This window comes from Canis lupus, chromosome 25 (genome assembly GCF_003254725.2).
Source record: "Canis lupus dingo isolate Sandy chromosome 25, ASM325472v2, whole genome shotgun sequence".
Taxonomy (NCBI): domain Eukaryota; kingdom Metazoa; phylum Chordata; class Mammalia; order Carnivora; family Canidae; genus Canis; species Canis lupus.
Window position 1 is genome coordinate 50,763,445 of NC_064267.1, and position 12,852 is coordinate 50,776,296.

General features: G+C 67.7%; 1 protein-coding gene across 4 annotated transcripts; it reads left to right on the forward strand.

Annotated features, from left to right (window-relative positions):
* Positions 1 to 1,647: 1,647 nt before the first annotated feature.
* On the forward strand, positions 1,648 to 12,379 carry CAPN10 (calpain 10). Of its 4 annotated transcripts, XM_025463692.3 has the most exons (13): positions 3,353 to 3,375; positions 4,037 to 4,168; positions 5,424 to 5,496; positions 5,698 to 6,115; positions 6,210 to 6,427; positions 7,861 to 8,002; positions 8,582 to 8,748; positions 8,959 to 9,239; positions 9,682 to 9,884; positions 10,016 to 10,271; positions 11,397 to 11,596; positions 11,776 to 11,821; positions 12,018 to 12,379. In XM_025463692.3, the coding sequence occupies exons 4-13, from the start codon at positions 5,901 to 5,903 to the stop codon at positions 12,045 to 12,047; spliced, it is 1,758 nt and encodes a 585-aa protein (XP_025319477.1). In that variant the 5' UTR covers positions 3,353 to 3,375; positions 4,037 to 4,168; positions 5,424 to 5,496; positions 5,698 to 5,900; the 3' UTR covers positions 12,048 to 12,379. The 4 variants fall into 4 exon arrangements, with proteins under 4 accessions (XP_025319478.1, XP_025319475.1, XP_025319477.1 ...); XM_025463690.3 differs by lacking the exons at positions 3,353 to 3,375; positions 5,698 to 6,115 and adding an exon at positions 1,649 to 1,865 and having other exon boundaries at positions 5,300 to 5,496; XM_025463693.3 differs by lacking the exons at positions 3,353 to 3,375; positions 5,698 to 6,115; positions 8,959 to 9,239 and adding an exon at positions 1,648 to 1,865 and having other exon boundaries at positions 5,300 to 5,496; positions 8,637 to 8,748.
* Positions 12,380 to 12,852: the final 473 nt, after the last annotated feature.

Consider the following 12,852-nt stretch of genomic DNA (forward strand, 5'->3'; position numbering starts at 1 on the left):
GTCCCTCGGCTCGGACGGGGCCCTCGCTCCTGGTGGACACTGGCCCTGCGCGGGCGAGGCCTGGCTCCCCAGATGCCTTCTGCTGCTCACCTGCGTCGGGCTCCGGCTGGCCAGGCAGCGTCAGGGGCGCGCGGGGCCTAGTGGAGGGGGCAGTCTCGGGTGCAGCCCCGGTGCCCTGAGCTCCCCCCGGGGCCTGGGGGACGTGTGGGCAGGACACCAGTGTCTCGTGTCCGCGTCCCCACCAGAAGGCGGTGCCTGCTTACTGCCCGCTGAACGGGGAAGAGATGTGCGGCTGCAGAAGGGACACCTGGGTCCCGGCCAGCCCCCGACGCCGCCAGGCCCCGCGAGGGCCCCTAGAGCCGGGGTGGCTGGGCTGGGCCCGACCTGCGGCTAGCACCCGGGCGTGTTGCGCAGGGGACCGCCCGGCATCCGGGGCAGGAGGAACCTCAGCGCTCGCCTTCAGGACCCCGACCTGCAGCAGGGCCCGGGCCTCTCCGGACGCCCTGTAGCCACTGCGCAGCCCCCGGGCCCAGCAGTGCCGAGCACCCAGGGCAGCCCCGCCTCGGAAGGTGGAGCGGCGCGGAGCCGGGCCTCCCAGAGACCGCTGCTGACCCACGCGGCCCTTCCTAGAACCTCAGGCTCCCCAAACGGCTGGGGGGTGACCCTGTGACTCCAGCTGGAGCTTCCGGCTGCAGGCCCGCTCAGGAGGGAGGAGGGAAGGAGGAGGGGGGAGGGAGGAGGGAGGGAGGGGGAGGGGGAGGTGGGAGGGAGGAGGGAGGGGGGAGGGGGAGAAGGAGGAAGGAGGAGGACTGAAGGTGAGGGAGGGAGTAGGGAGGGGGAAGGGGAGGGGGACGCAGGGAGAGGAGGGAGGGGGGAAGAGAGAGGGAGGAGGGGGAGGGGTGTCCGTGCAGACAGACCGCTGCGGCGGGGGCGTGGCTGCGGCGGGGGCGTGGCTGCGGCGGGGGCGTGGCTGCGGCGGGGGCGTGGCTGCGGCGGGGGCGTGGCTGCGGCGGGGGCGTGGCTGCGGCGGGGGCGGGGCGGACAGACACCCGGCCTCCGCTGGCCGCCGTCCGACCCCGGGAAGCAGGAAGCGGCGGCTCGGGCGGCCCCGGGAGCACGCAGGCAGGCGGCCAGAGCCGCGCCGTCGCCCCCGCAGCACGTCCAGCACGTCGCTGCCTGCCCCGCCGTCCGCCGCAGCCTCCCCCCTGCCCCGCGCAGGGTCCGGTGCGTCCGGTCTCCGCCGGCCTCGGGACAGCGTCCCCGGCCGCCCAGCCCTCGGCCCCGCCCGCCGCCGCCGCCTCCCCGGCTCCTCCCCCGACAGGCTGCGCGGCCGCCGCGCGCCGGAAGCAGCGGCGCATTCTGGGAGGCGGCGCGGCATGCTGGGACCTGTAGTCCGCGCCCGGACCTCGGCCCAGGAGGCCTCTTCAGCCCCGGGAGCCCGCCAGTCCGGGCGGCCCGACGCCGGACTGGAGGACACGAGGACGCGAGTCCCGCCGGCCTGCGCGGGCTGAGCTGCGACCGCGGTCCCTTCCCGGACGCCGCCCGGGGACATTCTCGCGCAGCCGGGGCGACGGCGGCGCGGTCTCGCGAGAGCCGGGCTGGGGAGCCACGCCCCCCGGGAGCTCGCGTTTCCGCCGCTCTCGCGCGAGCGCGCCGCTGCGTCACGTGGCCCGGCGGTTACCGCGGCGACCGGGCGGGCGCGCTCCTCCCGGGGCCGCCCATGGGAGCCGGGGCGCGGGATGCGGGCGCCGGCCAGGGAGCTGTTCCGGGACGCCGACTTCCCCGCCTCGGACTCCTCGCTCTTGTCCAGCTTCTCCACGCCGCTGGCCCAGTTCCGCGAGGACATCACGTGGAGGCGGCCTCAGGTGGGGGGTCCCTGGGAGCCGCCCGTGACCCCGCCCGCCCCGGGAGGGCCCGGCTGCCGCGGACCTGCGCCCGCGCTTTCACGCGTGAACGTGGGAGGCGGCGGCGCAGGGGTCCCCCGGCCCGGGGCGCGTGGGCGTCTCCGGAAGCGCGTTCTCCGCCGAGCAAGGCCCGCAGGGGCCGAGCCGGTGCAGCGGGCGTGGAACGTGCATTCGGGGCGCAGTGTGGGGCGGTCGGAGGGTTTAGCGGCGGAGGCGTGCGCGGGCCTGCGGCCACGGAGCTCGTCGTTCCTGCCGGCCGGGAGCGGGCTGACCCCGGCTGACCCCGGGGAAAGGCGCAGGCCCCGAGCCGCGGATGGGCTCCAGGAGCCGTTTGGAGCGGAGCTGGCGAGCTTCAGTGGCCGGTTGCAAGCAGAGGGGATGATGCGAGGGTCAGGGACGGTTCCAGAGCTGAGCCTGCAAGAGCTGGGGGGACACTGGCGGGCGCTGGGGCGCTGGGGCGCTGGGGGTGGTCGTCTCGGGTTTGCTCTCACAGGTGCAGGCAGAGCTGCCAGCAGACAGGTGGGCAGGAGGGTCGGGCACTCGGGAAGCCCAGGGCTGGAGGCTCCATCTGGGCACCGGGACCGTAACGGGGCCTTGGGGCCTGGGCCCCGAGTATCCCGGGAGAACGTGGGTCTGGAGAAGAGACGGCCTGGAGGCAAGCCTTGAGGGGACCAGCGGGTTCAAGGGGGGCCCCGGCAGGTGGCGAGAAGCCGCAGGCAGGGGGGTGGAAGGACAGCCCGGGTCACGTGCAGCCATGGGAGCCAAGACGCGGCCTGTGGGGCGTGCACGGGCGCCCGCTGTTCTTTTTTTTTTTTTTTTTTTTTTAATTTTTAATTTTTTTTTAATTGGAGTTCAATTTGGCAACATATAGCATAACACCCAGTGCTCATCCCGGCAAGTGCCCCCCTCAGTGCCCATCACCCAGTCACCCCCACCCCCCGCCCACCTCCCCTTCCACCACCCCTAGTTCGTTTCCCAGAGTTAGGAGTCTTGATGTTCTGTCTCCCTTTCTGATATTTCTCACTCATTTTCTCTCCTTTCCGCTTTATTCCTTTTCGCTATTATTTATATTCCCCAAATGAATGAGACCATATAATGTTTGTCCTTCTCCGATTGACTTACTTCACTTAGCATAATACCCTCCAGGTCCATCCACGTCGAAGCAAATGGTGGGTATTTGTCATTTCTAATGGCTGAGGAATATTCCGTTGTATACATAAACCACATCATCTTTATCCATTCATCTGTCGATGGACACCGAGGCTCCTTCCACAGTTTGGCTCTTGTGGACATTGCTGCTAGAAACATCGGGGTGCAGGTGTCCCGGCGTTTCACTGCATCTGTATCTTTGGGGTAAATCCCCAACAGTGCAATTGCTGGGTCGTAGGACAGGTCTATTTTTGACTCTTTGAGGAACCTCCACACTTTTCCAGAGTGGCTGCACCAGGACCCACTGTTCTGATGCTGGCAGGTGACTGTGCTGAGTGAGCAGGAGGGAGGGAGGACAGAGGTAGGAAGGAAGGGCTGTTCTTTCAAGAAGTCTGTCAGCAAAGGGAGCCTCCAGAGGAAGTACTGCAGGGGATAGTCCCTTACAGAGCGCGGGGCTCTGGCTCTGTCTTCTGCTGATGCAATTCTCCCTGCAGGGGTGGGAGACAGAGGGGGTCGGGGAACCTCTGAAGGCAGGAGAGGGGGTCAGGTGGGGCCGCTTCTGAGCGAGCTTCCAGCAAGGTCCTTAGCAAGGTCCCTAGCTCCTGGGGTGTGGACCAGGCAGGGGCGGGGCATGGAAGTGAGCAGAAGAGGGAGAAAGGGGAAGGTACAAAGTACCCTGGGGGTGGGGGGAGTGAGCCGATCTCCAGCACTCCAGAGGACCCATCTGGGCTTTGGTGTTATGAATTTAAATCAAAACTGTTGTCTAGGGCCACGGCTAGCTCTTTCGAGAAAGGGGTGGTGGGATTCATCCAGAGCTGGGCTTTTGCCCCAGGAGGGCTGACATCGTGGCTGCCAGAGGCCAGCTGCTCCCCCTCCCCTCTCAGGCTACGTGGGCCACAAAGGCTCATCCCCAGTGCCTGTCACCTAGATCCTGTGTTCTTATTTTTAGACGGGATGTAACTGGGTGATGTGCTTTGTTTCAGGAGATTTGTGCCACGCCGCGGCTGTTTGCAGATAACCCGCAGGAGGGACAGGTGAAGCAAGGGCTGCTGGGAGACTGCTGGCTCCTGTGTGCCTGCGCCGCCCTGCAGAAGAGCCAGTACCTCCTGGACCAGGTATCTGGCGGGGCGGCCTTCCTGTCTGCACCACACAGGAAGGAAGCAAGAGGCAGGGCAGCTGCAGCTCCTGCTCTGTGGGTTGTGCTGCAGTTGCCCGGCGTGGCTGCTGGGAAGAGGGAGCTCTGCTCGGGGCCGCAGGGCCTCCGAGGTGCAGACGCTGTCCGCGGGTCCCCAGGGCTCCAGTGCCCGTGCTTTCTGCTCTGCTCTGCCCTCCTGAGCCCTGGGTTCTGGTGCAGGTGGAGCATTTGGGAGGCAAAGAGGAGCACGCCAGCCTAGAGTAGGGCAGGGTTGGCTGAGGAGTCCAATGCCCCTGGGTTGGAGTAAGTTTCCTTAGCTAGTTGGTTTTTTTTTTAAAGAGTTTTGAGTCTAAGTTGGCAAAAGGTGATTAAAACCGTGCTAGGTGCCAGGCAGCCAGCAGAGGTATAAAGGCCTGCTCAGGCCGCTTCCCCAGGAGCAGTCACAACTTTGCATTTGGCTGCTACTTGGTAGACGAGGGCGGCAGCGTTGACAGCTACTCCCAAGTCCCCAGGCCCTGCTCAGCACCACAGTTGTTGGCCTTCGCTCTCACAGGCCTCGCTGGCCTTGCCCTTTGCTTACAAACGAGGGCCCTAAAGCCCTTGTTACCGTGGTCCTAGCTAGTCAGCTGCAGGGCCGGGACCAGATAGTCTGTCTGGGTGCAAAGCCAGCGCTGCTTGCTGTGGGGCCAGAACACCAGAGCCTGCAGTGACCACCTGGGACCCAGGTGCTGGCAGAGTCCCCGAGGCACCGGCCTGCAGCTGGGGGGCGCTGTGACCGCCGCGTGTGGCCCGCCCCGTGGAGAACTGCCTATGGAAGTCACATTTGTTTCAGATTCGGGTCGAGACCTTATTGGGTCCGTAGGACATCATGGTTGGCTTTAAGCTTTTGGACACACTTGGCTCCCTCTCGTGGTCCCGACGTGTTGTATTGAAAAGTCTGTTTCCTGCGTGACAGTTGGGTTGCGCACAGACACTGACGTCCGGGTGTCCATCAGAGTAGGGCCCCCGGTGGAACAGCGGGTACCGCGCAGCGGCTCCGATGACGATGCTTGGGAAGCACCGCGTGCGTTGTCTCTCATGCCCTCCTTTTGCCTCTCCCTGTGCGTGGTAGGTCTTTCCTCCAGGACAGCCGAGCTGGTGTGACCAAACGTACCGCGGCTCCTTTACCTGTCGAGTTTGGCAATTTGGACGCTGGGTGGAGGTGACCATAGATGACCGTCTGCCTTGTCTTGCAGGGAGACTCTGCTTCTCCCGGTGCCAGAGAGAGGATGTGTTCTGGCTTCCCTTACTGGAGAAGGTCTACGCCAAGTACGCGTGCCGGAGGCTGGGGGGGCGGGGGCCTGGGGAGCACGTCTGCCATCTCCCTGGGCTGCGGCGCCCCCGTCCGTTCCAGGGACCTGGCAGCCAGGCCTGGGGTGGGGCTACCGGTCCCGAGGCAGGAAGTCTGAGACGTGGCCCGTGTTGCGTCTCCCCCCGCCCGCTCCCCCTTTCCCTGCCCTCGCTTCACAGCTGGGCGTGGAGCCGTCACCTCCAGAGAGAGGATGTGCATCGCTCACCACTGCAAACCGTGGGAGGAGCGAAGCCACGCGGGTCTCAGTGCTTGTTTATTGTCCTGCCTGAGACCGAGACCCTCACCCTGGGTCTGAATCGCAACACTTCCCTCCTCGAGTGCATTGCGCAGCCTTCCCGAGGAGGCCGCACCGCACTCGCTGATGGCGGGGCTGCGGCGACGTTGGTGCGCCTCCGTCCACGGCCAGGGTGGAGGAGCGGGTGTTCACAGCCCGGCGCCCCACACCGCCTCGCGCTTGTGTCTGTGCTGGAGGCCGCAGGGCGTTGCTGGGCCGCTGGGCCATACGGCCTTTGAGGGTCAGGTGTTGTCCCTTCCTGGTGAGGACGAGGCAGGAGTAAAGAGCGACTCAAGTAGGGGGTGAGCTGATTTGGGGTGTTGCAGACGCAGGGCTGGAAGACAGGCGGCGCCGTGCCCCAGTGCCCGAGGCTCACTCCTGTGGTTGTCTTCCTAGGGTCTATGGGTCCTATGAGCACCTGTGGGCAGGGCAGGTGGCGGATGCCCTGGTGGACCTCACCGGTGGCCTGGCGGAAAGGTGGAACCTGAAGGACTTGGCGAGAACCAGTGGCCAACAGGCTGGGCCTGGCGGCTCGGAGCACAGGACTTGCCGGCAGCTGCTCAGCCTCAAGGACCGCTGTCTGATAAGCTGCTCGGTGCTCAGCCCCAGAGCAGGTAAGGCGGGGGCCGGGGCCACGGGCTTGTTCTCTGGGTCCCCCCATAGCCAGGGGGAAACAAGACGCTTGTCCTGCGCAGCTGGTGTCTGGCGTGCGACCTTCCCCTGCCACCCGTCCTCCTCCAGAGGGAGGCTCCCTCTTTCCCTTGACCTTTTGTCCTTTCTCCCCAACTCACCAGTAGGGTGAGGCCGAGCCTGTGCCACAGCAGCCGTCCCCACGGACTCTAGGAGATGGGGTGGCTGCACCTCTCCCCCACCTGTTACCTGCCGAAGTCAATGCTCAGGTTTTCAGTTCAGGGATGTTCATGCTCGTTGGAGTTTGTCGAAAGAAAAACGCCACACAAACAGCTGTTTTGACTTTCCGTGGACCTCTGGGTTTCCACGAACAGGTGTGCATGTCACCTCTTGCACGACGTGCCGCTTGGTCAGGTGCTCTGTACACCGTCGGCACCTGGTTCCTGGTGGAGCTGCCGTGTTTTCTTGCTCTTTCCCTTAACGCCCGACAGTTAAGGTTTTTTCGGTTCCTCACGTTACTGAACGTCTTGACGCGTAACAGCTCACATTTAGAATGACGTTCGTAACAGAGCTTAGGGCCCAAGAACACAGACACGGAGATAAATGGACACGTGTGCAGCTAAGGCTGTGCGGCTTGGGTCCACCACCCCGTTTGGGAGGCGAGGGCCGCCCGCAGAGGGCCGTGCTGACGTGCCGGACGCAGCATCGATGCTTCCCCTGAGGGTCAGCGTCCGTGGCCCCTGGGATGGGCAGGGCTGATTCTCAGCACCCCGGGCTTTGCAGACGCCCAGGCCGAGAGGAGGTTGCTGGCGCTCAGCTGGATCCCACTGAGGTGTCCCGGGGCGGGGGAGCCGGGCAGTCACCCAGGGTGGTGGCTACAGCGTCCCTCGGGTTCTTCTCCTTTCTAGACCACACTCTCCCCCAGGTGGGGCCCCTCCGCTTCCGCATGGTTTGTCCCAGGGCCTGGGCAGGTGCAATTGATTCCCCTCTGGGGCCTCCAGCCTTCCCTCCGGCCGGCCTCGCCAGGAGATGCTCTCGGTGGTCGCCAGCCCGTCACGGAGCTGCTGGCGACGCTGCTTGTAGCCGCATGTTTGAGAACTGGCCTGCACCGGGGCCCTGGCGCCTGGTCGGTCCACCGGCCGGCCTCTCACTGCCCGGGCGAGGACCGAGGCCCTGACTGGGGAATGAGCTACCGGGCCTGTGGCAGCTGAGCCACGGTCCCAACCCAGGTCCCGTGCTGTGGCTCTGAGCTCACTTGAGCGCAGCTGTCGGGAGGAGGGCCCCAGGGGTCCGTCGGTACTGGGCGCCGGCATGGCCAGGCCGGGGGGCTAGTGCATCCCACGGGGCAGGAGACACAGCTGCGCATGCGCTCGCTTCGGGGACCCTCCTGCCGACAAGCACGCTGTTCCTCACCCAGGGGCCAGGGAGCTGGGGGAGTTCCACGCCTTCGTGGTCTCGGATGTGCGGGAGCTGCCTGGGCGGGCCGGCCAGAGCATCCTGCTGCTGCGGATCCAGAACCCCTGGGGCCGGCGCTGCTGGCAGGGGCCCTGGAGAGAGGGGTGAGTGTGGGCGAGGCCCGGGGCTGTGCTGCTGGCGGGGAGTGGGGGAGGGGGGGTGTGGGGCCCGCGTGCAGCGGACAGCCGTCCCAACCGCCTGTGTGCCTGGGCTGCAGCGCCCGCGGAGGTTTGCGGCTGGCAGGACAGCGCGTGGCTGGTCTCCGCAAGGCCCCCGGCACCTGCTGGTGAGCCCCAGGCCCTGGGCTCCCGTCTGGAGGGCGCCACGGAATGGTGGCTCCCCGGTCAGCCTGCGAGTGACCAGCGGTGCCCAGGTTACGGTGCTCAGCTCTGCCTTCAGGTCTTCCTGACGCTGGGCACCAGGTTCAAAGGAGGGCACGGGGTCTGCGCCCCTTGGCTGACCCCAGCAGGTCCACATATCCGACTGTCACTCCTGAGCCGGGAGGCCGGCGGCAGCTCCGTCTGACACGATCGGGCACATCTGTTGGCCCGCTGACGGGCACAGCCTGGGCAGACCTGTCCACGGGCAGGAGCCTCGGGGAAGGAGGGGTGACCGCCCCGAGGAAGGGCCCCGCGGTCCGCGCTCGGGGATGAGGGCCGCCGCTGACCCGAGCTGCCTTCCAGGGGCGAAGGCTGGAGCCGGGTGGACCCCACTGACGGGTCTGAGTTGCTGTCGCAGCTGCAGGAAGGAGAGTTCTGGGTGGAGGAGGAGGAGTTCCTCCGGGAGTTCGACGAGGTCACCGTTGGCTTCCCCATCACGGAGGCCGGCCACCTGCAGAGTCTCTACTCAGGTGAGGCCCCGCACGGGCTGGGGCTCCCGGCACGACCCCCAGGCCCTGGGCTCCCTGGCTTCTGTGTACGTGCAGAGGTGGCTTCATGCACTCCGGTCCCAGGCAGCCGGAGGTGGCGGGAGACCGTGGCCCCCATAGGCTGCCGTGGCCGGTGGAGGTGAGCGTGGCGGGAAGGCCCTTTCCTGACGCTGATGCCCGCTGGTCCCCTAGACAAGGCGCTGTGCCACACTCAGGAGCTGCCCGGGGCCTGGGTCAGGGGGCAGTCGGCAGGAGGCTGTCGGAACAACAGCGGCTTTCCCAGCAACCCCAAATTCTGGCTGCGGGTGTCGGAACCCAGCGAGGTGTTTGCTGCTGTCCTGCAGAGGCCCCGGGTGCGCGCAGCAGCCGGTGCAGGCCGGGCCCGGGCTCTGGCGGGGGACGAGCGTGCTGTGTGGAGCCCGGCCAGCCTCCTTGGCGAGGACTACCAGGCCGTGGGCCTGCATATCTGGAAGGTAACCCCTCCCCGGCTCCCGGCTCCCTGCTCAGGGTCTGGGTGCTGAGACACCAGCGACCCCCGGGAGCCTCGTGTGCCTCCCACCGGCCCATCTGGTGCTCTGGGGTCACAGACCCACTGCAGCTCCCACAGACCCAGCTCCGCCTGGCCCAGCCGGGTCTGTCGGGCAGAGGGAGACGGGACAAAGGCAGCCGTTGGCCGACTGGCCGGAGGCACAGGACACGGCCCCATCTAGGGGGTCTCGTCTCTCCCAAAGCAGAAGGATTTGCGGGCGCACGTGTGGGACGGCCGCTGCCTCCAGGGTGGGGGGAGAGCCCTGGGCTGGTGGCCACTTGGAGCCGGAGCCGGCCCCTGCCCCTGCCGCACGGGGGCCCCAGGTCTGGGTGCTTGCCTCTGTTAACTCGTCGGAGAGGCCCGGCACACGGTGCTGCTCTGTGCAGGTGGAGAAGCGGCGGGTCAGCCTGCCCCGGGTCCTGTCCACGCCCCCCGTGGCCGGCACCGTGTGCCACGCCTACGACCGGGAGGTGCACGTCCGCTGCGAACTCGGCCCCGGCTACTACCTGGCCGTGCCCAGCACCTTCCTGAAGGACGTGCCGGGGCAGTTTCTGCTGCGGGTCTTCTCCAGTGGGAGAGTCTCCCTCAGGTGAGGGGCAGGGCCGGGCTCCAGGCCGAGCGAAGGGGCACGCGGCCCGGGCGGCTTCCTGGAGGGCAGGGTGTGTCCGTGGCCGGTGCGGGGAGCGCGCTGCCAGCGCCCCTGCTGTGTCCTTCCCGCAGCGCCATCAAGCCGGCGGCCAAGAGCCCGGGCCCTGGGGAGGCCCTGCCCGCGGGCGAGTGGGAGACTGTGCAGCTGCGCGGCTCCTGGAGGATCGGCCGGACAGCAGGGGGCAGCAGGAACTTCGCCTCCTACCCCACCAACCCCTGCTTCCCCCTCGCCGTCCCTGACGGCGCAGGCCCCCGCTGCGTCCGGATCACCCTGCGCCAGCACTGCCAGGACAGCCAGTGCCGCCCCATCGGCTTCCACGTCTTCCAGGCAAGCTCCTCCCGCTCCCGGTGGGGGTGCGTCCACACGGGCGCCCGGGCTCCCCAGAGAGGCGCGGACTCGGTCGTGGGGCCCAGCCGGGCTGGCCGGTCGCCTGCAGGATCCGGTTCTTGGTCTCACGAAGTCTGTGACTCGCTGGGGTCCTAGGTCAGCGACGTCCCCCGCCTACCCCCCCCCCCCCCGGCCCACAAGTGTCACGAGGTCAGTTCTGCCCCCAGAAGGTGCCCCCTGCGTGCCCCGTGCCCCCCACCCCTGGGCTGCTCCTCCGGGCAGCGGGCACCAGCGGGGGCACCAGGCTGCGGCGGCACCAGCTCCCCCGGAAGAGCAGGAAGGGGGAGGGGCCCAGCCGCCAACACAGCGGCGAGCAGCTGCCCCGAGGATCCTCAGACCGAAAGTTGTCGTGGGTGGAGAGGAGGTGCGTCCCTGCTGACGTGCGGCCAGTACGTCACACGGGCGCCCCAGGCCTTCCTCTGCCTCGGCTGCTCTCCCGGCGGTGATGCAGGACGCACATAGCCGGGGCAGGGCGGGGGCCGGGCACAGTGCCGGGGGCAGAGGTCAGGCGCCCAGATTGCACGCACGGAAGTGGCTCCAGCCCCGCTGTGCTCCTCCTCGGGGCCCCTGGGCAATGAGCTCCGTGACCTGGTGGGCGCCTGAGGAGGGCTGGGGTGCAGATGACAGAGGGAAGGGTAGGAACGTCCCCGAGAAGCTTCTGAACCCGCGGGGGACCTGCTGTGCTCTGCGAGCGGAGGGCTCATCGTGCGTCTGGGGGGCGTCTGGGAGCTTTGATAAACCTGCCCGGAGCCAGTCAGGACTCCTGGAAGGAGCCCCGGGCAGTGGTGATTCTGGGGCCTCCTGCCCCCCTGACAGGAGTCGGAGGCCGTGTGAGCCTGGCTTGGCAGGGTGGCAGGTATCCCCCTGGGGAGGTCAGGGTCAGGTGTGTGACGAGGGCAGCCCGGGCATGGAGCCCTGGGAGATCTGGGCCGACGGCCGCGGCTCCTCCCGACCCCGACATCCCAGCCTCAGGAGGGGAGTGAAGCCCCCGACCGAGGAGGAGAGCGGTCCGGGTGGTCACAGCAGCCCCGCACAGGCCTCCCTGTCAGCCCGTGTGTCCCCCAGGTTCCGGTGGACGGGGGTGGCCCGGGCGCGCCCTGCCTGCTGCTCCAGGAGCCTCTGCTGAGCTGCGTGCCGCACTGCTACGCCCAGGAAGTGAGCCGGCTGTGCCACCTGTCGGCGGGGACCTACAGGATTGTGCCCTCCACCTACCTGCCAGACACAGAGGGGGCCTTCACCGTGACCATCGCCACCAGGATAGACAGGTGGGGCCCGGGCCGGGGGCGCCCACAGGGTCTTGGTGTCCCCCTCCCCGTCCCCCTGCCCGGGCGGGGCAGCAGTGGGAGAGGAGCACCCGGGAGAGCCGCCTCCTGGCCCCCGCTGCCCCCCCGGGAGCCCCCGCTACCGTGTCCTACCGTGTCCTCCCGTGTCCTCTGTCCTGCAGGCGCTCCATCCACAGCCGGGAGAGGCTGGGGCAGCTGCTGCAGGAGGTGAGTGCGGGATTGGGTCGGGGAGGGCCCAGTGCTCCCCCGGGGCTGCCTCCCCCGCTCCTCCCAGGGCCATGGCTGCCGCGGGCCAGGCCGTGCCCGGGGACACAGGCACCCTGAAGGCCGGGGGGGGCTGGCGGGCCCGGCATTGCCACCCCAGGACGGCCGCTGCCCAGCCTCGCCCTCCTTCCTCCTGCAGTCTTCCTTCCTGGCAGTTATGAAAACCTAACTGGATGAGCCTCCGCATCAGCCCTGGCGACTTGGGGTTCCAGGGGCACCCTTGCGAGGTGCCACCCGCCCCAGCGTGGCGACAGCTGCACGTGTTCACGAGTCCAGGCCAAGAGCCCCGTCCTGCCAGGAGGTGGCCGTGGGGAGCAGGTGCCGCGGGAGGGTGTGTTCTCCGCGGCTGGGACCCTCCGGGGCGCCTGCCCCACCGCCCCCTGCTCCGAGAGCGATCTGCGGCAGACGAGCGTGTAGCAGGACAAACCTCGTTTAGATATTTATGTGCAACGTTTTTAGGAAGTAACTTTATAAATAAACTTGAATACTGAGAGGTTTACAGATGAGTGTCGTCTCGGGAAGCTGGTGGCCGAGTCCACTCGCGGGGAGCCGCAGGGGAAGGCCCGGGCCTGCCTCTCCCGGGGGCCGCCTGGCTGCTTGGGCACAGAGGGTGACCGTGGCCTCTGGGATGGGCCCACCAGGCCTGCAAGGTAGGTGGACCCGTGTGGGGAGGAGGCAGCGGGGCCGAGAGGTTTGGGGTGGCGCGTGCCCCGGTGCAGGAGCAGGAGGAAGGGCCCAGGCGGGCCAGCTGGCGCGGGTCATGACCCTCCCTGGCCACACTGGCGCCCCGCCCCCCTGGGTGCCTGGGAGACCCCTGGAGGTCCAGGTGCAGTCCTTTGCTCCTAACGTGGGAGGACGCATCCCTGCAGGCCTCTGGGCCCCCAACCAGCTGGATGCACGCACTAGGCGCTCATCTCCGCCACCTCCGCATCTCGGGGTCACCAGGCCACTGCCCTGATTGCTCGCTCACTGGC

Excerpts from the sequence above, each read along its gene's own strand:
- CAPN10 (XM_025463690.3), top strand. The coding sequence starts at position 1,740 with ATGCGGGCGCCGGCCAGGGAGCTGTTCCGGGACGCCGACTTCCCCGCC. Across the intron at positions 5,497-6,209 it reads CTGGAGAAGGTCTACGCCAA|GGTCTATGGGTCCTATGAGC; the intron begins GTACGCGTGCCG and ends TTGTCTTCCTAG. Across the intron at positions 8,003-8,581 it reads CAGGGGCCCTGGAGAGAGGG|GGGCGAAGGCTGGAGCCGGG; the intron begins GTGAGTGTGGGC and ends GCTGCCTTCCAG.